At 42.8% G+C, this 26318-nt stretch overlaps 1 protein-coding gene across 1 annotated transcript; it reads left to right on the top strand.

The window, feature by feature from the left end:
* The first annotated feature begins 1789 nt into the window (after positions 1-1789).
* On the top strand, positions 1790-26318 carry LOC136774304 (zwei Ig domain protein zig-8-like). Its single transcript, XM_066728495.1, has 5 exons — positions 1790-3254; positions 13675-13880; positions 17669-17897; positions 18402-18701; positions 20285-26318. The coding sequence occupies exons 1-5, from the start codon at positions 3194-3196 to the stop codon at positions 20383-20385; spliced, it is 897 nt and encodes a 298-aa protein (XP_066584592.1). The 5' UTR covers positions 1790-3193; the 3' UTR covers positions 20386-26318.

The raw sequence follows: 26318 nt of genomic DNA, 5'->3' as shown, positions 1-26318 counted from the left end.
AAGAGCCATACTAATACGTGGTTTATTAGAAATAAGTTTATAGAAAATATGTATATATGGATAATAAAAGTCTGTTACTATATATATATGTATATACATTATTGCTAAACCATACATGTGAAAGGTAGAATAAAAGTGCAGGAAGAAAAAGGAATTGTCAATGCGCAACATCTATATTACAATTTTAAAGAAAGGAATATTTTTCCATAAATACTTCGATTGGCACGAAATATTGTATAATAAAATCTTTTGAAAAATTACAATATAGAGCGCGTGGATTTGCTTGAGAAAATTTCTCTGCTTTATTATATGTGGAGTTTGTGTGGTAGTAAAAGCATAATATTTTTATTGTTATACTTTTCTACCGGAGTTTCTTTGAAAATATTTTCACGCCCTTCGTGTTCAGCGTTAGTGCTATAAACTCGTGTTTAACGTTCAGTGATGGAGTTTCGTGTTTTGCAGTGAGCAACGGGCAGCCATGCATTTTTCCACACGCATAATCCAACGGCGAACAAGCATTGCTCGTATCTATCATAGACTTATGTTAGCAGGGATTAAAGGGTTGACAAATATTGACTATAGTTTAACGATAAACTGCATTGCACGTGCACTTCTGTGCAAATAACTGTAAATTTATCGCGAATGTTCTATATTTTCTGTGTCATTTACCGCGATAATGACACGCTTGTAATTTTGTAGAGGGAGACAATGAAACTGCCTAGGCACTCCAATGAGAACATTTCACCGGTCTTTTAATATTAAACCGTGTACAGTGGACCTATTGATTTTTTGGAAACTCGCCAGAGGCCTAAACTGATCGTTCCGGCCGTATATGTAGAGGAGTCGAGGCACTTTTATGGAAATTTATCCGCGATGGACGAAGATTCGTAATAATATCCAAATGAAACCGCGATGCTCGTGATTGTGGATATAGGAGGATAAAAACTAATCAGTCTTTTGTTTCGCAGGTAGAGAAAGTTGAAAAGTGAAGATGAAGATGGAAGTAGGGAACCCTTTGTACAAGAGTAATATAACGGATTACGTTAAACTGTGCCATTCTTGCATGCCCTTTTAAGGATAACCTGCAAAGTCAGGACTCGCTAATGCATATTACAATCACACAATTGCAATAGCTAGGCTGCGATGCGATCGCAATAACTGTAATGAGCAATAACGCTAATACGTTAAGAGTGACCAACGACGAAATCAACGATTTTATTTACAAAATTACAATCTACTTTAAAACTATCAAAGAAATGAAAGATGGAGCAAAACTTGTACAATCCACGAGTATAATTCATTCTCCGAACCAATAAAGATCAGGGGTTATAAAAATATTAAATATCGCAGAATTCATGAATAAATGAATAAAAGCTGTGGTTTATCAAAAAAAATCAAAAGCTTATGCGAAGGCATATTGAGCTATCCAAGATCAAGCACAAGCATCGTTATATTAATATGTACTTTCTAGTATGAAAAAATGAACACGTAACAGTATACAAGCATATATTCTGATTTACATAGATACCTATTTTGAGTTATTACGAAAAATATATTGCTTAATGGCGAATGTTTACTTTCGCAGGCCACGAAACTTGGCGAGATTTGCCAAAGATGTGTTGGTGTGTTCGGGAACGGGGGCGCAACTCTCGACGCGTCATTGGTGTGCGACTGTTTTACGCGTAGAGTTGGTGTGAGTGTATAGCCAGCAGGTTCGCAGGGGGTGGTTCGGAAGCGCGCATGCTCTCACAGCCGAGAATCTCCCCAGTCAGAGTAAATCTGTCGCCGAATGAAGACGTGGTGCGTGTAGCGTAGCATTCGCCATGTCGGAAAGACGGCTGATCAGTGCGAAGGCGTCCTAAAATCCGCGGAAGCCGGTCTCGCGTGATTTCAGCCAATCACCTCGTTGAACCGAAAACCACCCCGTCGTTAAGCACATTCCACTAGGATGTAGACCGCGCGCGATTCGTGCACGTCATCATCGTTCTTCAGATTTTTCCCAAAACTCTGGAGAACGCACCTGTTGGCTATCAATTTATAAACCAACGACTATATACATATATATATATATACATATATCCCTTAATTCCCCCTCGGCAACCCAAAGTGCATTCAAGGATTAACGACAAGGACAACACGACTACCACCCCTATTCGCCAAGATCAGAGTGATTCCACGATCCATCAGTGCTAAACCCTGGTAGAGACTGGAATTGCGAGGATTACGTGGCTGAGGATAAAGCAGAGTGTTTCGAGTTTCGTTGGTAAAATGAATATTTACCGAGTACGTCGAAGGATAAAATTGAAATGTTCTAGAATCGTATGAGCCGGATGTTTCGCAGGGATAAAGTTGTCCTTGTTACGGTGGCTATTTGCATAACGATGATAATAATCGTAGAGGGCAGAGTGCAATCGAAGAATCCGCAGCGAGGCGGATAAATTGAAGAGGGTGTACACGTAGGAGCGAGGAGACAAGTGGGATATAGAGGTGAGGGTATAAGGAGGTCGTATCGCAGGGGGTGAATCGGTGAAAAGTGGTGTGTGCGACCGTTACCGCGGGCAAGTTTGGCCCATAACAGTTTAGAGGACCTTGCGTTACCATGTACGCGGTAGTCATACGGTGCAGACTGCGGAGGATTCTTAGAACTTGTTGACTGGTGGTTGTGCGCGGTTCTCCATGGTCCTTGCGAGCTCGAATGCGAGTGTCTAGTTGGGCGTTCGACACACACGCGCCCGAGCTGGGCGTGCACCGTCTTATGGAAAGTTCCTTAGTCGGAGGATTCACGGGGTGCAGAGCGAAAATTGATTTGGCAAGGAGCACCGGATTGGCTCCTACGTGAAAATTGCTCCCGAGGTCGTTGCATCCAGACGCGTGGCAGCATTACCAGCAGCACCACCCCCGCGCGACCATTAACACCGTAACGATGTCGTCTCGGTAAAATTGGCGAGTGTCTCTCGTCCTCTCCATTTTTTTTTCTCCCCCCACCCCTACCCTCCCCCTCGGCTCCACCCAAAGGACCACCTCCCAAAGGATGCTTCTGTGCTTTCTCTCAGTGTGGCTGTGTGAGTTTCTATGTGTGTGCACGCGTGTGTGGGTGCGTGTGTACCAGAGAGTGCACCGAGTGCGACGCGCGACTAGGATGTGAATCTTTCGAGCAATCAAAGTGTGTCAACGGCCCAAAACATTCTTGGAAATGGCTCTGAGATGGCAGGCGAGGCTCTCCATTGCTGCCATACTCTTCATGTGCACCGAAGGTAATTTCACCTCGCGCAACTTGGTTAGAAACGACTCTCTACATGCCACGCACTCGCACTAATCATCTCGACGACGAGAAAAGCTTTGAGAGGCAATCTTCCGAGTCTCTGGTAGCTCCAAAGCTCGGGCGTGTCAGTTTCCACGAGCGGAGACTTCGGTGCGAGCGTCTTCGATCAATTTTTTCGAGTGGAGAACGTAGACCTTGCAAAGAGGTCGTATATATATAGAGTACAGTCCCTTGAAATTCCTGCAGCTATATATAGGTATATATCGCGAATCGAGTGGACCATTTTCCGGTGCAACGGAGAGAGAATCCGGATCTTGAAAATTCACGGCAGGAATGGAAGCAGCGGTGGCAAAACGGCTTATAGACGAGCGTAACCGCAACCGCAACCGCAGTCGTCGAGACGCAAATTCGTAATTGTCCTCTCTCTGTTATAGCTCGCACCCTTCCGTTTCGCACCTCGTTTCCGCCATTGTCGTTCTGGACGAACAACTTTCGCAATTCCATTGGACGTTGCGCGCAAGCCGAAAGGTGACTTTGCCCGCGGGCGCGTAACTTGGCGCGAGTAAATTAAAGCGCTTGTCTCGCAGCTCGAGAATTTCGTGACGTTCGAGTGCACAGCGCCTCTGCATTCTGCAATTCGGTCCAAACCTTGCTTCACCTCCCCCCCCCCCCCCCCTCCTCCATTCCTTCTCTCCCCATCAGTTTTCCCCGCTTCCAGCCGAGCGAGCCGCCAGCGCGCTGAGATATGCGAGGAAAAACGACCAGTATCTACGAATTACACGAATTGTTCGCTGGTCACCCCGAAACCTATCGCCCTACTCTCCGCGATGGCAAAAACCACGGCGCGCGATAAATATTTTATCCCACAAAAGCTTCTCGGCAAAAAGCTTGGACGAAAAAAACTTAACGCTTTGTCAAGCTTATAAACACCGGTAAAGCTGATAAGAATAATGGACCTGGCATATATCTATATATATATATATATATATATATATATGTACAAGTAAGATTATATTCGGATAAGATAGCGAGTCGAAAGGATATTTTATTATATATAGAAAACCGCGTGGCTCGTTTGATATTTCAGCGAGTCAAAGATTATTACGAGCGCTTTTTCAATCAGAGGAATAATCTTTGCAAAATATTGTTGCGATAATCCGCACGAGCGAAGAAAAGGGATTTTCAAGAGGCGGAAGTGTAGCGCGCGAAAATATATATTGATCCTTGCCAATCTGGCGAGAGACAATTTTATTAAGCTCCGTCACGTTCATGGTGTGTTGGCTAAGCCAAACTGGGCCGTTGCGTTGGCTCTTCGTCACTTTTCATTCTCGCCCCGCTCTCCATGGCGAAAATAAAATATTTATTTTAGCCAATCGTTGGCCGCATCTTTTCAGTCTGTTGACAGATAGACTCGGGTAATTAATAGAACCGATAATTTTCAAGCCACTGATATCTCTAATTGAGCCCGAGACGAGATACACGAATTTGATAAGCGAAGCGCTATTACATTTGCGTTAAAAAGCACCGTCTCCCCCCCCCCCCTCTCCTCTCCCTTCGCCCCAATATCACCCCCACATCATCCATTACGAATAACGGTTCGAGCACCGAGCCCCAATCGAGACCTCCGACCGCGTACATCTAATCAGACTATGTCGGCTCTAGAATTCATCAGTAGCCACGAAAAAGCTAAAAAACACGGACCCTATCGTCGAGCACGACCCGAAGAAAACGTCCTCGATAAGTGTAAAAAGCGAAAGCAGGAAGAATGCTGAGATAGAGCGAATCGAACAGCCTACATTTTTTCATCAACTTAATTAACCATTTATCAAGCGACCTCATAAGTTGCTAACGGATAGGCGAATCAATCGATCCATTTCTTATTAAGCAGCTGTGATAAAAGGGATTTTCTAAGCTGACGTGAAAGGTCGACTCTCAAAGTTGAATTTTCTGCTGACTTTTTCGGCGATTAGTCAATCAAGCCGGTTTACTTGCTGACTCGAACCACTGTAAAACATTAAAGTTCACAAGCCACACCCGTTAAAATTACCCTCTCTCGTTCGATATTTACTTTGCGAGTACCGTTATTTTCCACGACGAAAAACTTTTGCAGCATTCTTCCCCCCCCCCCCCCCCCCCCCCCCCCCAAAGCGTTGAACACAAATGGAACTAGCGAAGATAAACAAAATGAACCGGTTTAATCGCGAGGATAAGTTAATTGTTCGGAATAATTAGTCGTGGAGTATTTATGAATATTTTTACACTTTTATAAAGTTGGTTAATCGTTATCCGGAAAATATGAAAAACTCTCCAATGGTGTAAAAAAGAGCAACGTAGCAATTTTCCAAACGTGACACGACGATAAAAGACTAATTGAAAACTTGAGAATTTAAATAATTGCGTACAAACTTGATAATCGCTAAATACTTGCGCTGTCGCCCATAAGTTTTTATCGTTTCGAAAAATAAAAGGAGTTTTAAGCTGGAATGGAGGGAAATTTCAGTCGCAGTTTTTGAAGATTTTTTATGCCTGCGCTTAACAGATGAAAAGGGATTTACTTGAATTGTTGGAAGAAGAGGTGGGGGGGGGGGGGGGGGGGGTAGGAGAAATAGACGAATGGTGAAAAGAAAGTTATGGGTCTTAATGAAGAGAACTGTTGCAGGTTGGAGAATAAAGGTGGATCGTTAGGTAGAAAGACTCTGTCCTGGGGAGATGTTGAAGTTTCATTTATAAGTCCGGGGAAAGGTCTGGCGCAAAGCAAAACACGACACGTGCAGCAGCTTATTGGTAATGTAAGAACTTGCAAAGGTGGAGGTAGGAAAATTTAATGGTCGTTACGCACCAAGAGTAGAAATACATCAGGAGACAAAGAAAGAGAAAGAGAAAGAGAGAGAGAGAAGGAGAAAAAGTTGGTAGAAAATTATGCGAAGTACCTTCCCTCGGTGGATAGAGCTTCCTGCAACGATTTCCTAGGGAGGAAGTGCGCAGTCGCCCGGTTACATAGCCATTGGCCCCGTTGCAAACGATTATTATTGTCTCCGCGTGGCGTACTTTCCAGCAAAACGTTACTCCCGGCAGTCCAGCTCGATGTCTGCCAAGAACTAAACACTGGAGAGAACCTCACGAATTTCCTCTCATTACTGGCTCGCTCTGAAAAACCTGCAGCCAAGCAAACTTCTACAAAATTCTCTATTACCGATACGTTCGCTTGATATACTGCGTCCACCTTTGAGCCAAGTCAATTTTATCCCTGTTGAAATTGATCATCCATAGAGGAGCATCAGCCTCGCGACATCAACCATGCAAATACTAATTTGCAGTATCCTTCAGACTTTGAACGCTCCTGCCAGAGTTTCCTTGATATGGATAATCGAGAGGCACATTGGAGTTATGATTCAGAGTTCAAGAGAGTCAAGTTTTGCCTTTTCTATCCGCATATGGCGTTGACTCGCAGTCTCAACTGTCTGCCAAACACGGAAGTTTGGCCAGGAATCTCATTTTATTATTCAGCTTGTCGCCGTTGAGCTTCTGCTATCCCCCGATGGGGGAAGCTCGATGGATGAAACTTCTCATCCCACTGTCTGAACGATAAATCGGACTCGCTCTTCTCTTTTAAAATATCCCCTAGACCGCAAAACCTACGATTCTAGGTCGTTTCAATGTTAATAAGCATGCCAGTTGATTCTGTATCCACTGATAGCATAAAAATGACTGAATCAACGAAAACCCAGCCTTTCAATTATTCATGATCCTAACGAATTTCAAGTATGATCGAATCTAAATAAGTTTTTCAAATAACTTACTCCTTCGCCTTCAAATCTAATTGGCCCAATTTCGGTATCAAATTGATGTAGATTTAGAACTCGGGACTATCTGCAGTGTGATATTCGGCTGGAAAGAATGACTTGGACAAAATTATTGGACGAAGCGTTGAGTCATCGTTCGAAAGAGGATCGCGACGCGTGGACCAACAGTAGCTTCGTCGATATCCGAATAGTGTCTCGTGAAACTTTCATCGGACTTTGTTTCATCTCTATATAAAATCTGAAAAGTATGACGAGCCTTGAAATAACTTTGAACCATAATAGACGCTTCGTCTCCTTGGGGAATTCTACTAGTTCAACAGTGGCAAATAGATATAGGAAACTGGTCCTCGTGGCTGGTTGGTGGCTGCTTCGGCCACGTTTACTCATCCCCGGTTATCCGCGAGGCGAATTTAAGGCTTTTCTTTCTGTGCGATCCGACGAGACGAAGGTAATAAGCTGGCTCGAAATATGTGCATGGTTAACCCTGTTTGAAATAAGTCGCAGGCCTTCGACAAGAGATTACCACTTGTTACCACGAGTTTCTTCGAGAAATATATAGAACCTGCAGAGATTCCTGCTATATAACATACATCATACATATACATAATACCAGGCGAAGCATGCAAGGAAGCTTAATCTTTGCGATAAACCATAGCTCTCCCTCCAACGAAACAACGAGACTAACAAATGGATCGAATACCCTATGTATATATATATATATATACACACACAGGATCATCCTTATCAGAGTTTAGCGAGGTGGAAAGTTTCGAAACAAAAGATAAATACTTTTCATTAGCACAGCTTAGAACGTTCGAGCGTAAAAAGAGCAAGGGATCTTGATGTAAAATATTTCAGCCTATTAACGAAAAGTCAAAAGTTTTTCCACGTAACAGAGGGAGCAAGGGAAAGCACAGTAGGATAGACTCGCGTGTAAATAGACTTTAGTCCAAGTATACTGCAGTTGCAATGGTTGGGAAGGTGTTGGTCGTGGTTGGTTTGACGTTGCTGGTGATTCTTGTTCTTGTCGAGATCTTTCGGGCATGAAGGAGGTTGGTAGAATTACATATGTCGTACACAAGACAAAGTAACACAGGCTTATGTGTGTTAGTGCTATGGAGGGAGAGGGGGGGGGGGGTTGTATAAGGAAAGGGTAGAAACACGTAGAGATTAGCCAGTAAGGCACGTATACTGTACGGACCAAGTACACGTAAAGCCTCGTTACCTACGAGCCTTCTCCTAGGAAACATTAAGTTCCGCCATGTTTTAATTACGAGAGCCTTAAGCGCGAGTACTCTCGACCCGCTTTAACGTCGTCGACGGGCGAGCGGCGATCTGCAGTTGCCGCTCGCTGGATTTCCGTGTCACGTGACGAGTGACGATAAACCCTCGAAATCATGGATGTCCCATTATTTCGCGACGTGCCTCCGGCACCATATAATGGATACAGAAGCGGAGGCGAGACAGTATGCAAGTGTGAGAGTGAGAGAGAGAGAGAGAGGACGGGTACCTACGCTTTCACACGAACAGGGAGATCGACCTTTGTGCGCTAGATTTACGAGAGTCGACCTTAATTAATTGCTTCAACCCCGCATTTTACCCCGTCCAGCCACAGTCGCTGCTCATCCACCGTAACGTTCTTTTTCCAGCGTCCGGGCAAACCGGAAGATGCTACCGGCCGCTTTCCGAGAATAAAGCTGCGAAAACTGACACGAGATCGTTAACGGCCTAATAGGGGCGATTCTTGAGAGCTTACACGTCGATAAATTGCAAGGAACGCTATATCATTAGTACTGTGCCACCCTCGAACAATAAAGCAATTTCCGATCCTCGAGACAGTTCGGTGAACGCGTTATATGCTTTTCCGGTCGCGCTCTGTGTTGTCCTCGCAGGCTTAGCTGCTGTATTATACGCGCTAACGCGTCTCGGATATCGTTACGGGACGACAGTCAAGTGCTAATTTGTCCAATACAATCGACGAATCATTCCTATTTGCTCGTTACTATACCCTTATCGTCATCCTCAATCTTAACAAGTTCTTCTGTGACAGGACTATATTTCTATGGACACTCGAGAGAAGGAACGTGAAATTTCATTGATTATACACGTAACTCTCCAAATTACACCTAATTCTTTTCTAAGAAGCTTTTGAGTCATGATGGAAAAGAATTTGGAAAAAATTCTAAGCATAAAATTGACACATATTTTATAGTTTATAACGAGATAATATATTTTCTTACGTCTATATAGCTTCTATCCACCGGGGCGTATCAAGTCTTTCACCCTGTATATGCTTTCGAGATTAACGACAGTGGTGGTAGTGGTACACACTGCTGCTGTTGTTCTCGTTGGCAAGTGACAGTAGAAGGGTCGGTCGGTGGAATGAAAAAACAACGCGGCTCACATGCTCGTATTTTGCGACATGCGAAACAGAGCTGGGAAAGACAAATCTGTGATGTAACGTCACGCGAGGTCGAGCGTGATTGAATTATATTAGCTATTTAAAAGATAAGGAGGCCTTGCATTATCTAACTTATTTATCGAAGCTTTATGATCCTCCCGACGCCTGCTTCGCCTCCCTTGAAACCTTCCTCAGCTCCTATACATATATATATATACGTGTTGGGATTTCGCAGCTAGCTCAATTTTACTCCATCTTCTCGCTTCGAGCATCAAAAATGTTTCAACGACCGTCGCGAATTTCGCGAAAATTTGCATATGTTAAACGGAGAGTAAAAGCATTCGCACTAGCGATATAGTTATTTGTTTCCTCTCCATGCCAAAATGCTCCGTCCGTTTCTTTCGGTCTTTGGGGGAAAATGAGTCTGAAGGTTTTTGCGAATACCGTTGGTTGTTCCGGGGTAGCTACTGGTAGCTTTATAACGCGCACTCCATTTATACGTATGCGAGACAAGAGTAACCGGATACCACACACTTGCACTCTTATCGTTGGAAAAGGGCATGAAATTTCCATGAAACAATTGCGAAGGCAGGACACGGAACGCGCGAGATACAAATTGCAATGGCCGGGAAATAGGAATCGCATACTAGCTTTTGCCTGAAGATTTCCTCGTCCTCGGTGTGGAAAACGACGTCTCCGTAAGGTCATTCGGTCTGCTCTCGGTACTATCTAAATATTCAGATCACTGCGACGAGAGACGGGAGCACCGAGGGTGAGAGAGGGAGAAAGAGAGAGAGAGAGAGAGAGAGAGAGCTAGAGCTAGAAATCTGCCCACAACACATCTCTCTCCTCGGACTGGAAATTTCAGGAAAATTCAGCGGCGTGAGAAAGCAAGCGGGCTAACACCTCGAGACCAAAACCGGTCCTTAAATACCTTAATCCTAAAACCGCAAAGTGATTCGCGTGCAAACGACTCGAAAGTAAATTCAACTTGCAACGTGTCTGTCCCGACATCGCCTAGAGTGCCCGGTTCACGTGGATTATTATCCCAGTGAAAATTGATTCGCTTCCGACGCCTTAGGAAATTAATTCCCGAACAATTTTTATCTATACTTTGTACAGCTTTTATAATATTTCTTCTTTTTTCCTCCTCACTTTATCCCTTATCATTCTCAGATTTTCTTCACGTACTCGCTCCAAGAGTCTGTTAATCGCGTTTAAATTTATTTATGTCGAAATATCAATCAAAATTTGTGGGTCGGTATACAAAAAGGAGTGCTCGTGCATAAACTATTATAAATTGATCGACGCAATATAGTCAACGTAAAATTGAGTAGGGGGGATTCTGACTAGAGAATAAATATTATCACTGTTTAAAAGCTGTCAACGTTTTAAAGTGTACAGTGATTAATAATAGTTTCATATTCACCTCATTCAATAAAGGAGAAAACACCATCCCGTCATCCAGCGCAAAGCAAGCAATCTTTCTTCCCGCACACTGCAGCAATGTAGAAAGAGCACACGCTGGAATTGGAAGTTTTTTGTCTAATTAAAGCTAAAGTGCTTTACTTACTGTAACCTTTGGTAAACTTTAGAGGACGACATCGTCGTGCAATACAGGTGCACTATATATCTTGTTCCCATGCTTTACGAGAGTCATAAAGAAGAAGCTGTAATTACTCGACTACACTTGTCGTAAGCTCCGATAAAAGTCTCGCAGTAGTATCCTAACGTACGCAATCCTTTAGCGAACGAGTGGCATCGCTCCGACAAAGGAAGCAATTACCGGAATTCTTGAGCGGAAAGATTAGATTTCCGGCAACATTCGCGTGTTTCCCAACGGGGTGAAAACGGACGACCCTCGATTTATACTAGAAAAGCTCCAGGTCCATAATGTTCCAAAGCTCGCCCATTGTTTATATATATCCAGGATTATGCTAGATAATAAAATATTTTTAAAGCGTTCCTCCTTATAATCCACCATTTCCACCACTATATTATCGTACGCACGAAACCGCTGCTTCTTCGCCCGAAATCACGTAGCAATTTTCCAAATCCTCCGGATAAACAAGATGTAATCCTTCGCGACACGAGCTAAACACGGAACGGTGTATAATCGCGAAAGAAATTGCCAATCTCTGCAAGTTTCGAAGAGTCGAAGGACCCGTCTTTATCCCTCTTTCACCCCCGTGCACCGTCTTTAAAACTCTCGCAGGGTGCGCGGGTAATCTTCGTTTAATAATCTCCGGCGTACCTCGTTGGGATAACAAGCACGTGTATCATATTATAATAAATAGCGCGTATCGACGATTCCCCTGTAGCTGTATTACACAATGGTGGACTATAGATCATATATGGCTGATCATAACCTGTGTTTCCGTACCAGCGCATCGGTGTATATAATGCTATAATAGATGTTGAGTTCTGGGATAGCTAAAGAGGAGCTTCCCCGAAGCGCACGGAAAAGCTCGTTATAAGCTCTTCGGGCTTAGTTGCCGCCACAAAATTAATTAAAGCAGCCGACACTGAAGCGTATGAGATATCAAGGAATGTCCCTCCGCGCCGAAAGCCAGACGGAATTCTCTACGATCTCCGATAAGATCGCACTAATTTCGATTTCCCTCTCTCCTTCACATTTTTCCTCTATCCTGAATCAACAGAGATCTCGTATATCCGCCACATCAATCTTGTCATATTTCTTATCGTACGCGCAATATTTCCCTCAAAACTAAATTCTACATCCGCCTATGAAATTCAACTCGGATTCTTTCAGCTACGAATTTTGTTCGTTTATTGCAACAAGATTGCTGCATGCACGGGACGAATTAATTTGAGAAATGTTTTCCCACGAAGAAATTAGGTTAGACGAGGGATACACGTACGTATAGATTGTAGTTATGTGTACGTGTGTGTGCGAATATACGAAGTTTATTAGTCCTCGTGCAATTCGGTGCGCAACAATGTGATTTTAGGAAAACAATCTTGCTAAAGGACAATTTAATCATTGTATCCCAGCGAAATAGCGATGTTGTGCGGGAGGCCGAGGCCTAGGCGATGGACAATGTCGCAATTGGGGAGTGGGGGGGGGGGGGGCGGGGGCAAAGGCAACATCGACAACGAAATGGAGCAAAGCACCCGCAGCCAGCCAACTCTCCGCTAGTAGAAAATATTTCAGTCGAAATATCCAAGTAATTCCCCACTCCACGTTATTTATGGGACCGATGACCGTGCATGAAAACTCGTAACCCCTCGGATATATGCGAGGCGAAAAAAAAACTTTCATGAATGCACGCTTTTACTTTGTACAACAAATGCATTAAAACGTAGCTGGCGAATAGTTTATTCCGATTCATCGCTTCTGCGGCAATTTCTCTTCATACGGGAAATAATTATTTTAGCCCCTCGCACCAACAAAACACTGCCGCATTACAAATTACTTTTTAAAGTTGCAAGCGTTCCATTTTTATGATTTTTTTTTCATGGAATTTTTTACGAGGGTCAAAGAGAACTTATAATCAATCGGTAAATGTCAAACAGACCCCGTAAATGCATTTGTATTACGTATCGATATTTGTGAGGCTGACTTTTTCTGCAAAGTTCTGATATAATTAAAAGTTTAGATATAATATGATAGATCGGTGGAAGAGAAGAGAGGATGTACAGTGTGCGTTGAAACAGTAATATAATAAACGTACACTATATCAAATATTCGTCATAGCTCGTTTAAAGATTCGAAAGTCGCATAGAAAATACAATGAAATAGATTTTCAAATATATATATATAGAAAATAGGGATAAAATATCTTATCGCAGTTTTATATGGGTCGAAGGCTTAGATAGGAAAAAACATAATTTATCGGCTGATTTCAAGCTCGCCTAGGCTCTGTCGAGATAAAATCGATGGGTAAACATAAAACCGGACAAAGTAAACAAGCAAGTTGTGTCGCTACATCACCGGATATCTCTGAGCAAGCGCAAAACTGACAGTGTCTCTTCTTGCAATATTTACACTGCCTGAAACTTTTCACGAATGTCAAAACGCGTTTCATTGTTTAACGAATATAAACAACGAAATGGCAAGAATTAATAAAACAATTGAATAGCAACTCGTCGCAGGGCTAATTAGTGCAGCTTCGTTTAAACTAATCAATGGCACCTATTTATCATTGGTTCGTGAAAAAATAACAAAAATGCTATTTTTTTTGCAGATACACTCAGTATGGGAGATCGTGCAATGGACCCGGAGAGACACGGGAGCCAAATCAGGCCACGACAGCAGATGTTGGATCAATCAACCGGTTTCAAAACGACACCGGAACCAACGTTCGATTTCTCACAGAGTACGAACGTCACAGCCTTGATAGGCAAAACCGCCTATCTCACTTGCAGAGTGCGGAATCTTGGTAACAAAACTGTGAGTTGGACCAAAGATACCAAGATTTTAAAATATCTGTTGTAGAAAATAAAAACTTGGGATGACTATAATGTAGCGCGAGGTTTCGAGTGATCGTTGTTTTTCAGCTTCAATTTCTGTATATATTAGGTTTCAACACAGATTTGTTTCGCAATGGGTATAATTATGTCAAAGGGCGTCGTCCTCCCTTTCACCGGGCATTTGGAAAATCTAGTCTTCGTCGTCGTCGTCGTCGTCGCGTAGTCGTAAAGACCTTAGGAAAAGCGATTTGTAGGAAATAATCGAATTGGCCGAGCTCGATTGGACGTTAATCGACCTTCGAAGCAGCTGGAAACTCAATTTTCTAGCAGTCGCGGCATCGTCTGTGCTATCAGCGTTTGCTCGATTGAAAATTATGCAGAAAGGGAGCATGAATTACGTCCCTCTGCCTGATGATCTCATAATTCACATTACCAACGGCCAATATCAATTAACGCACTCCGCAATCGTGCTCTGGGAATCGATGGCCAAACCGACTGGCTCCTCCAATAAGGAAGCGAGAGTATCAAACGGCGGCGTGACTCAGAATTGCATTCGAGACTTTCCGAAAGAAAAGTTTGCCCCTTTTTGGAGAAATCAATTCTTTCGACTGCATGTGCACCATATACGTGCATTACCTCAACTATATAAATTCGTAGAATATTCCACGTTATACGATTGGATCCAATCGTAGAATTTATTCGATACTATATGGTGTATAATTTAATTATATGCACTATATATGCGGATATGGAATATCGATGAAAGATTTAATTAAATTTCTATTAAATGTGACTTTTTTGACCAAATGCAGCGAATGATCAATTCGACGATAGAAGTTGAGCGGCGTAAAGGGAGATGAAAATAGAGAGAAGGTTGAGTCCGATCAGTTAAAAGGACTGGTAGTAGATACGTGCCATAAAACTAAATTATACGATTGGATGGCGAATAATTAATTAATCATAAAAGAAATAATCTTTATTTAATGAGAATAGGTCAGCCAAAGAATAAGGGTGAAAAATGTATAATGAAGAATCTCACGAACTTCCGCAATTTCATTGATCGTGTGCGATCGTCTGCGAAATTCCATTTATTTATCACTAGAATTCTCAGCGTTCTGCGGATCATTCAACTTCACTGCAGTGCTACATTACATGCATTAAATACCTGCATGGTGAACTGCTAATTTCATTAATAGATCGATCGACCGATTGTCATAACTATATAAATCTGGCAGACCCGTTAAAATGCTTACGAAAATTGCAAGAATAAACAAAACGCAAAGTTCATTCATATATATATATATATATATATATATATGCATAAACTCTCAATCAATAAAATCTAACTAAAAGTAAGAATAGATTGCCCTCGATTCGTAGAGTGAAATCACTAAAAGGAGTAATTTCCTGTCAATTGGTCAAAAAGGACCATGACGTAAATGCAGACGTAGAAATTTTTCTATACACATAAAAATAGAACGTTCAACGCAACGTGTATATACCGTACGTAGCTTTGGCCAGTTGGCGTTAAATTCAGCGACTCTTACGAGTTCAATTTATAATTTAGCTACGTCACTATACACACGAATAGCAACTATAGCATATACAATATATATGGTTAAAAATACGCGAGCAATTTTAGCGAAAGCTTATCACACGAAGGGATTTCCCTCAATTCTTCATAAAACAATTCCTGATCTCGTTATAAATTATGTTTCGATGGCAGAGAGCTGTTTTGCATCATCAGCATTGGGACAGATAATTATTAAAAAGGAAAGAGCTTAATATCGAGGAAATTCGCGAGCAACTTTAATCTCACTTGTCAATCAGGATCGGTGTCTTGTAGACAATTTGAATAACCATTTGCCATTGTGTTATGGCTGTAACAGCTTTGCTTAACGTTTCGACATTCATCATTCCTGACAGGTTGGGAGGGGTCGTAGTTTAACTGGAATATTGCAAGACGCTCCGATGGATAAGTTGAGAAGTGCTCGTGTAACCTCTGTTCCTAAGACTGGGAAACAAGCTGATCGCCCGACGTTGTACGATGCAAACTTCTCTTGAGTAAATGCTCTAAGTAGTGCCAACAGAGCGTGCATGTGTACGCTATAGTATATGGCGCATGAAAAGCTGCTTCTGCTTCTGCTTCTGCCTCTACTTATACTAGCTGCATGCTCCGACTGTTGCTGCTTCCTTGCTTCTTGGCTGCTACGGACGAATTATACGCTTATATAGATTCCCTCTGTCAGACAACCGCACAGAATATATTGAAATTCTCACCATTTTCAGGCAATCCCTCAATTCTCCTCCGGAGAATAATATCCCTTCGCTAAATCTACCAGTAACGAGAAAAAACTCTTAAATACAGCACTCTTCGTGGTATTTGACAAAATATCAAATATTGAAATAAAAATTACGTCGCCGGGGCACGGGCAATGCTCGGTAATAGCGTTGAGCGAATAAAATCCAATTATTCGTCAACTTACAAACAAGTATTCCCAGCGGTATAATCGGAGAGACAATAATAAAGTCGAAGCATCGATGAGTCTAATTGTTCGATTGTCTAGTCTCCTCTGTCCTCGATAAATTTTATTGAAAAGTTTTCATCCCGTAAACTTACCTCCATATTCATTGTGCGATGCAATTATATCTGAAAAATAAGAGGAAACGAGAGTTTTAATTCCAGACGACAGTTTCTCTCTAATGAATCGTTCATTGGTATATACTATAGTCTTGCGTGTCTTTGTACTAGGTAATGGAATAAACGAGAAATCCGAAGAGAGCGGAACATGAACGAGGCAATTTATTTTCGCAGTAATAATAGCGCAGTGTACTGATAGTCGATTGGAATATCTAATCATTCGGCACATAATACAACGCTTTGAATTCACTATTAAAATATGATTGAAGTTGCTTTGCCGTTTATATGCACAGTCCACGCTGTTATAGTGCTGTGTCCTTGCAAATTTGGAAAGCAGAGTCACGTAATTTCTACGTTCGTAATGTTTGCGAGTTCTGGACCGAGATAAACGTGATAATTATGTACCTGTGCATATATATATATATAGTATATATATATAAGGCAAAAGGTTGTCCCGTCAATCCTTTGAAGAGCGACCAGAGTCGGAATATCCCGCAGGAGAATTTTTAGCGTCGAACCCCCATCAATTCTCGTGGGATCTGATCGATATAGCCAGTGGTCTCGATGGAAATAGCAGCCACGGTAGAAAGAGTGGCAAAAGTCACGGAAAACTTTCTGTATTCCGCGGGATCAAGTTTTCCTACTGGCTTTTCCATGGATCGGTGGTGGCTTTGGCCTTTCGCGAACGAACAAGCACGGAGAAAATGACGAGAGTCCGCAGCTCTGTTCGCTCGTACCGTTTCGGGCCACCATATAAACGTATGTGTACTCGGTGCATAGATATACTGCATATACATATATATATCCTGCTTTATAAAACTAAATTCTCGCCGAGTTTCAGTGGATTACTTTGCCCGAATCGATGTAGTCAAAAATTGACGGAAATAATAATACAGTCGGATATAGAAACGGACCGGTGCTGTCTGATGAAAACCAAAGATATTTCCTAGACTAGTTTAACCTTCTAACAATTTGCCAATTCCTTCCTTTCGATCTGGAGGAAAATCTATTGTCTTCCTCGATTATGTACAATGGTTATATATATTTATTTATATATATAAGAGAAGTGTAACGTTGCATTCTCAACAAAAGGAATACGCGGAGTGATTAGAAAAATTGTGTTTCAGGTATCGTGGGTGAGGCACCGAGACATCCACATTTTAACAGCAGGTGCATACACGTATACGAGCGACCAACGGTTTCAAGCCCTCCACAGGCAAAACTCTGGACAGAACAACGAATGGTCCGAGTGGACTCTCTGCATCAAATGGGCGCAGGAAAGAGACCAGGGTATCTACGAGTGTCAAATATCGACCATTCCTGTGAAATCCCATCACTTTCGGTTAAACGTCGTTGGTGAGTAGTTCTATATATATATATATATATATATACTACGGCAAATACAATACGCGCTCAATTTCGTGAGTTTCCACTGTAAAATAAATGAGCGGAAAATTGGCCGCGGCAAAGAAAGTCGTAAAACAGCGGAGATGTATCCCTGCGATAAATCAGTAATATGATATATATATACATGTAGAATAAAATAAGAGACGCTGAAAATTTTGAGAAGAAGTTTGAAGCATGAAAATTTTTCCCTTCCGCGCATCGGTGAGTAAAAATTCGCAGTTGGTTAATTGTTCGGAGAGGAGAACTAAGAGTTTATACGAGAGTGGTAGTAGTACAGTGGCTCTGGGCTACTTTCCAGGAGAATATCTCGCGAAAAGCGATTTCGCTCAGTGGAGAGGGATATATTTTGCTCGGAGGGTGAGAGAGAGAGAGAGAGAGAGAGAGAGAGAGAGAGAGAGCGAGGTCAGGCGGAAGAATGGAAAATGAGAGAAAGAAAATGCTTGTTTATCGTAGTGCCAACAGCGACGATACTGGGTGGGCCAGAAATGTACGTTGGGGCGGGCAGCACGATAAACCTGACGTGTGCCATACACTTCAGCTCGGAACCGCCAGCCTACATCTTCTGGTATTACAACGACAACGTCGTGAGCTACGACAGTCCCAGAGGCGGAGTTTCGGTGATAACCGAAAAGGGAAATGACGTCACCACATCATGGCTTCTCATCCAAGCGGCACAACCATCGGACTCGGGGGAGTACAGTTGCAAACCCAGCAATGCTAATACGGCATCCGTCAGGGTTCACGTTCTAAACGGTAAACACTGTGTGCTTTTTCTCCATTTCTCCCCCTATTCTCTTACTCTTTTTTCACAAACATCACGCAACCCTCCGAAGGAGCGTTCCTTCTTACATTTATCGGAGTAAAGCGAGCGTAGCGCAATTTCCCCTTCCCCCTCTCCCTTTAATTTCGCTTATCAAATATACGGCAGTTTAAAATGACGAATGGCAAACAGAACGTAACGAAACTTTCAACGTAAATTAGTAAACTTTGGCGCTGAGTATTTTCGCCTAAGGTGTACGCGGGAGTTTCAACCGTTATACGCTACAAACTTGGATAAATTTATTATCGAACGTGACGCGCGCGATATTTTGTCTCAATAATTGAAAAACTACTTTCCTCTGCCAGTCTTTTCGCGCCGCGGGACGGAAATTAGACGAATTATTTATCGTCGTTGCTATTATATGATAATTAATTTAACGAACGATTGTTCGAGCACGAGAGAGAGAGAGAGAGAGAGAGAGAGATTGTTGGTTATTTGAAAAGTTTTTAACTGCTGTGTAGTATATACGTATTAGGTATGATTGGGCTGGAAATGTGGACTAATGCTTACTGGAAATAAGGTAAGGGAGTTTCGGGAGCCAAGCGTGCCTTAAGTAATCGAATATAATCGTTACTTTTTATCGTTAGTAGATTTCGATGCGGGAAGGAAATTCCCCGGTAGTTCGAACGATCCTAATTTCGCAAGGAGAAACTCGGGGCCGCCGGTATATATACATATATGCATGCATGTATATATAGTGTCGACTCTCGGAATTGTTCTCTCGTGTGCTCGTCGTCCTTTCCATGCCGGAAGCAGTCTCCTCGCGGAAATTTCCTGCGCGACCCGATAAGAGTCGCTAGGCACAACTCTCGAGGCAAGAGCCAACTGTCGGAGAAGCTTGGCGTAGGGCGTATAGGTCGTAGCAAGACTCCGAGCTGTGCGGCGGCGAGCCTCACTCTCCCAAGGACATTCCTCTTGGATTTACGACCTCCCGCAGCTTCCATCGGCCGATTTTCACAGCTAACGGTGCACCCCTCCTCCCTACTCCGCGCGGGAAACACGCCGGAAATTACGTTTCAATCTCTTCCCTCAACTATGCGCGCGAACGCCATGAGAAATATATTTGACGAAAGGTCAAGTGGGCCATTGTTGCTTTTACGCGACTCGCAACTTTTGCCAACTTTTGCCAACTTTGCTCCAAAAACGCCGCCAAGGTGCAAAGTTCCTCTTCGGAGTGCATATTGTGTATGCAACTGCCGGCTAAACTGTTCTAACTGTAAAAACGACGAAACTTTGCCTCCTTTTATATTATTAGTCCTTTTAGCCTCGCGGTACGATTACTCTCGAGTCTCGCGGTAATTTCGCGAGAAAACTGTTATAGGGTTCACGGAAAAAAATTTTGCGGATGTACCATATACGTATATATAGTAGTAGCTTATTCGATATTAATGTTGCGTCGAGTAATTTTTACGCGATTGTGTATAAAGGGGGAAATCTGATTTATTTTGAAATCTCTATTAGATTGAAAACTGATAGAAAGGGTAGGAGATTATTTTTGTTTGGTTTTTCGTTTCAGGTGAACGACCGGAGGCTATGCAAACTGGCACGGCTGGACCGATTCTATCCTCGAGCTGTCTATTGGTGTCCCTCATCATTTTGTACATATCCTCGGTGTAAACATTTCGTGAATTAACGAGCAACGCGGGACGATACCGCCCGACCTTTCCACCAATCTCAATAACTTTGCATCACGTGTGTGGGTATATATATATATATATATATGCGAGTGTGCGAAGGTGTGCTGTAAAATGAAAGTGACAATTGGAGAATAAGGAGCCTTTCTCCAACAAGATTCCCATTGCAGAACGAAACATTCCATTCGTATAGGATAAATCACCCATTTAGTGGTATCTGCCAAGTCCACCGGATGTGTTATCATAAGAAAACTTTTCACCCTCTGTATCAACGACAATTCGTTTCTTTCCGAGGATCGTTTCGCCAGCGTTTAAATCTTGTATTTTTTATGGACACGCAATAAAGTTTACGAGAATACATTGAAGAGGGAACCAACTATTTGGGTCATTTACCCTGTGAGCGAGGGTGAGGGGCGTGTTGCTTGTGCGGTGTGATTAGGGGTTGTGGATTGTGCGATCGAGGAGGTGGGGGGAGATTCTCTTTGAAAAATAGTAGAATCCCACAATGGCCGTAGTGCATTCGGTGATACAAGATTCACGAAATCTGGTCAGCTTGCTCTTTTCTGTCTCGGTAAGCCAGATAATCCGTATCGAGAGGAGGCGATTTATGCGAGACGTAAAGGCAAGAAACGACTGGCAATATAGAGTCTTAGTGGTTGCGCTTCACCAATACCTATAAATATACACCTATCCTGGGCTCACGCCACGTCCGAGCCAATGAGAGAGGAGAGAGGAAAAACCGAGCGTGACTCGAGTGCTCGATTAAAACCCCGAACCAAATATAATTACCAAGCTTATTAGAGGACCCTCGATAAATTCATATCGTCTGATTCCCATTACGTGGCACAAATCAATGATACACACTTTCCTCATCAAATCCAACCAAGCCTCCAAAGAATTTTTCCATAATTCGATCTACGCGATTGTTTTATATATATATATATGTGTGTGTGTGTGTGTGTGTGTGTAGGCTATATACTCGATTTCCCTCATTTTGGTTGTTGGAGTTTTTGCAGAATTTAATTATAGCGATTAATTCTCCGAGCTTTGAGGCGCATTACGTGGAAAAATTTTACGCGTGATGAAACGATTGACGACCGACGGATATCCATTTTACACATTCGTGATCAAAGTACCTCCTACACTTCCATGAAAATACTGATAGCCTATCGACGTCTAAATCTCGGGCAATTAATTACATCGAAAATTTCGCATGTTCGTAAACGCAATATCCACAGAATTCTGTGTACAATTTTATACAAGTGCCACGAGTGACGAGCTTCATTTTCAAAAATATTTTCTTTCTGAATGAATGCGCATAGGAAACGTAATATCGATGGGATAATTATAGTAGTTTTAAATCCGTTGTACCAAGTTATAAACACGAGTTTATTCTTATTCGTATATCCGAGTGTAAGCGACATATTCCCAGGTCAAAGGACAAAGTAACTAACTTATAAGTTAAGCAAAAACTCTGGTCAGAAAACTGGCAAGGCTCTGCAAACTCGTGCGTTTGTACAATATTCCATATACAATACAGATACAAAGCTAACGTCACAGAATGCTTTATGTCTCTTTGAACTTTTAATAATTTTTTATATGAAAAGTATAAGCGAACAAAAAGATTCATCGGAGTGTTTACCGTGGTAAAACAAAGCCTTGTACTGTGCAGGGCCATTGTTGTTTACAATTTGAACAATAATCACGAGTAATGCAATGAAAGGATTGCCAAAAACGAAGTTAACAATTTTGGCTTCTGATCGGAAATGATTCAATATGTGCTGTATATAGGATAGAGTTTTGATCCCCGTCGAAACAGGGGTTTAAAATTTACGTACCCCGGAGCTAAAAATAATTATCAATTATCCCGTCGTTTCAAACGAATCATTAATTAAGTCAACGTAATTCAGTTTATTTACCCGTGCTGAAATAAAAACCGATGGGGAAGCAATTTTCATGCCGAATTACGGTCAAATAACCAATATGGACAGACATTTTATCGGGAACATTTGCCCCATTTAATATGACAGCTGGGCGCAAATTCTCCACCATAATTCTTTCATGGTCGAATTAAGCTCTCACGGTTGATCCAAGTTTACTAATACGCGATAAAAAGGGGGTATCTATTTTTTACTTTGAACCTTTTCGAAAGTACAATTTACGAGAGAGTCGATCGATCGATCCACGATTGATGACATCGATTCGGAGTGCCGATTGCCAGCGCGAGCTCTTTCAAATTTCTCTACCGTCTTCTCCCTCCGATGATATTCCGATGATTGCGCCGTGTTTAATTAGATGATCGAAGCGAATGCTCATTGCGGTAAGCGCGTGCTCCACTCCTCAACGTCAAAGAATGATTTATACGGCCGCAGCCGGAATAGCTAATTCAGAAAATAGCGCTGCCTTATCGATTCGATCAAATACACCGGTGCCGTTTATTCGTCGTAAAATCAAATCATTCATCTATGGCATTTGCCAAATAGTAAACATTGTTTTACGAGGAATAAAAGAACTCGCCGAAACGAAGTATGCTCTTTCGAGGACCACGGGCTCTGAAAAAAATAAAACTCCACCACTTCATCGATCGAGCACTCGAGCTTTCGTTCGAGTCGCTAAACGCTCCTTACGTGCATAGTGTGTGTGTGTGTGTGTGTGTGTGTGTGTGTGTGCGAAGCGAGAATCTCTGGTTTCGTGAGAAACGTGCATTTAGCGATGCCTCCGACTAACCAAACTCATCCAACTAATTTATCTCCCCAGCTGCATCCACGTCAAAGTCCAGTCGCACGAATCTCGTTTCACCGAACAATTAAAACGGATTCTGTCGTAAAACCAAACAAGCCTATCGCACCCCGATCGAAAACGTTATGACTATCAGCGATTTTTCGTCGAATCTGCTATACATACACACACACACATATATATATATATATAACCAGGGAAGTTTGCCTTTGACACGAGAATCTCCCCGTTTCGGTTTCTCCCGCTCGCACAGCGTGAATTACAATCTACCGTACGCGGCTTTAACACTGATACGGTAGGAAAGCATTCTCGCCAGAATCGCAGCTATATCGAATTCTAACGAGAGTCTGCGGGAGAGAAGAACGCGCGTAATGCAAAATAGAGGGGTGCGGAAAGCGTCGATATTTTTTGCAGATGTAAATATATATAATAAACTATATATAAGGGAGAAAGTGGGTGCGAGGCGCCACTCCACGCTCGTTCTAAGCGTTAAGTGTTAATTGGTTGAAGCGTTTCGCTGCCGAGGACCTCGCAAACATATATATGTGTATATGTATACAGCGAACACGCGTACATGCATGGACACTTGGAAGGAAGCAGCAGCATAGTGCTGTTCGGCCTAATATCCCAGCCATTAGCGAAATCTGCCAAACGTTCCGCCTGGAATCATCGTGTTCGCGCTCTAACGAGCCCTTGAGTAGACCTGCCAGATGCTGTCTTTGTATACCACACACCGACGCACCGTGATCAGCATCGATCGATTCTCCCACACTGCCAAATTCACACCTGGACTTTCGCTCAAAATAATCCACTCATCTTTTTCTGCAATTCGAACGATTACGTAATATTTGTACAGAGAGTCGTGTCAAAATGAGAATTTAGCGGGTAGAACGGTTTGCTGCGGAATAACAACGCTTGTGCCGGGGGTGCGGACTAAAAATGGAGTATCTGGCGATTTTGCTCCGGGTATCGGTGGAATATTAACGCGCGAGGTCGGCAGCGTAAACGCGAATCTGTACATAGTCCCTGTATCATAAATTGTGGCCGTTCGAGCGTTTCACCAATGACACCCCCACGCGCCACTTTGCCGAATTTTTCCAGAGTGACCTCACTGGGTCATCGAGCCCCAGTCACGTAACTCTACTCCGGCGCAATTCGCAGAACTTGCGGCGCTGGAATAAATCCTGACGATGCATGTGCATTGACAGCTGGGAAGACAGGGCGCTCCTGTATTTTTAAAGCGACAAACTTTTCCTGTAAATAACAACGAGAGCGCAATAATTCTGCACGGGAGTAACCACATTGGGGAATAACTAACGTTAATAAACTTTCAAACGCGCCACACGGTACACTCGTTTCGTTGATAAATATGCGAGACGTCGAGTTATCGGGACGAGCGCGTTTCAATCCCGAATGCGAGTCCTTTGTAATTTGCAGTGATGTAAGTGTTAACACCCCCACCACACCCATCCTCCTCCTCCCCCACACAACGACCAATGGAAACCCTCCGTGGAACGTCGAACCGTGCGATAGCAAACATTGGCCATTAAGTACAGTTTTGTAATAACGACAAAAGTTCCGCAAAGTTATTTAACGCGAAGCAAAATGTAATTCTGCAAAATAATGTTGATCGACCGTATTTGTGGAATAATACGTGAGTTTTGCGAGTATCCAGCTGTTCCCTCGCTAGCTCTCGCGAAGCTTCATTGAAAAGGCTATACTGCGTTTCTAAAATGAAACTTATTCCCGTTCCGTGTGTTTGGTCAGACCGAGGCGCGTTAAGTCGATATTGCCGTGAAAGTTCAACAAGGAAAAGAGTTGAGACCACAAGTACGCGTCGTTAAGGAAGAAAATGCGGATTTTACAGCGAGAGAACGTTGGAGGAGAATAAACGCTGGGTCGAAAGGGGCTCGCTATAGTGTACGCGCTTGGACCAAAGACTTGCTGATATTTCACGCCCCTTTCACCGACGTTCGCTTGTTTCCCGGGAAACCGGTAATTCGTGCGAGATTAGTACAGCATTACGCGCGCCCCACCTGACGAGAATTGTCACACCTTCCTGCGAAATGGCACTATATATATATATATATATATATATACTCTGTGCAGAAGCACGATGAGGCTTCCTCGAAACAATCGTTTCCCTGCACTTTCACCTCTTCGACCATCAGGAGTTTACTCATCGCGCTCATCGAGCTTCAGGGTAGTTTTCGCGAATTTTCTCGTCGAAACGTGGATCAGCCAGATTTTCCGGTGGGATATAACGGGTTATAAAGACACGACGGCGTGTTCGCGGTAGCTCCGAAGCCGAGAGAGAGAGAGAGAGAGAGAGATAAAAAGAAAATAGAAGAAGAGACAAAGGAGGAATGAAACAAATTCGAATTCGTTTGTCTCGCGTGGCCGGACCAGTGCGAATTGAATTCCAGGCGCGAATGTAATTCAATTGGAAGTAATGCTTATGGCCACGAAATGCCCTTCCCGGTAACTTCGTAAAGAACTTTGAGCCTCACCGATTTCGTGGCTTCGCCATTTCTGCATTGCGCGTTCTATTCTCGCTTTCGGGCTTCAATGGCTCTGATCAGAAAGCTTATCTCGCTGAAATGGACATTGCATTATCTTTTTTCACTCCTCGGTTTTTCTCCCGAGGGAAAATAAGAAAAAGTCGAGAACTGAGCCAAGCGTAAAGAATTTCTGATCAGAGCCACCCCCTCCCCCCCCCCCTCCCTCCTCCCTCACTCCCTACCCCTCACAGAGGAAGACACAAAGGGGTTGGGAGCTCCGTGGAGTCTGTCCTCGTTACGAAATTTTACTGGATAAAGTTGTTCGTGCGTTGGTGAGAAAAATGCGAAGATTGAATTAGCTTGACGAACGGACCACAATGCGTATATTGCGCTAAACGAAACGTTGTTTCTTCTTGCTGTGTTATCGCCCAGGCCACACGGGTTAGCGGAGACAAAAAATACATATTTGCCATTAGAGCATTAGCGAGAGAATTATAACCCAACACACGTGGCGGTGCGCGTCAAATGAGAAAAGACGAACTCTTGCGAAATTGTATAGACTCTAAAGGACAGCGGCGCAACCATAAAAGAATCCGTAATCCCAGTGATATCGTTAGAATAGATAGGTATATATATATTATTGTACATACTATATGATATTGCGATGTTTACTAAA

Source organism: Prorops nasuta, unplaced genomic scaffold (genome assembly GCF_024137725.1).
Source record: "Prorops nasuta isolate Cenicafe-Biocafe unplaced genomic scaffold, Cenicafe_Pnas_1.2 PNAS00006, whole genome shotgun sequence".
NCBI lineage: Eukaryota > Metazoa > Arthropoda > Insecta > Hymenoptera > Bethylidae > Prorops > Prorops nasuta.
Note: the sequence above shows the minus strand (reverse complement) of the source record. Positions and strands in the feature narration are given on the sequence as shown.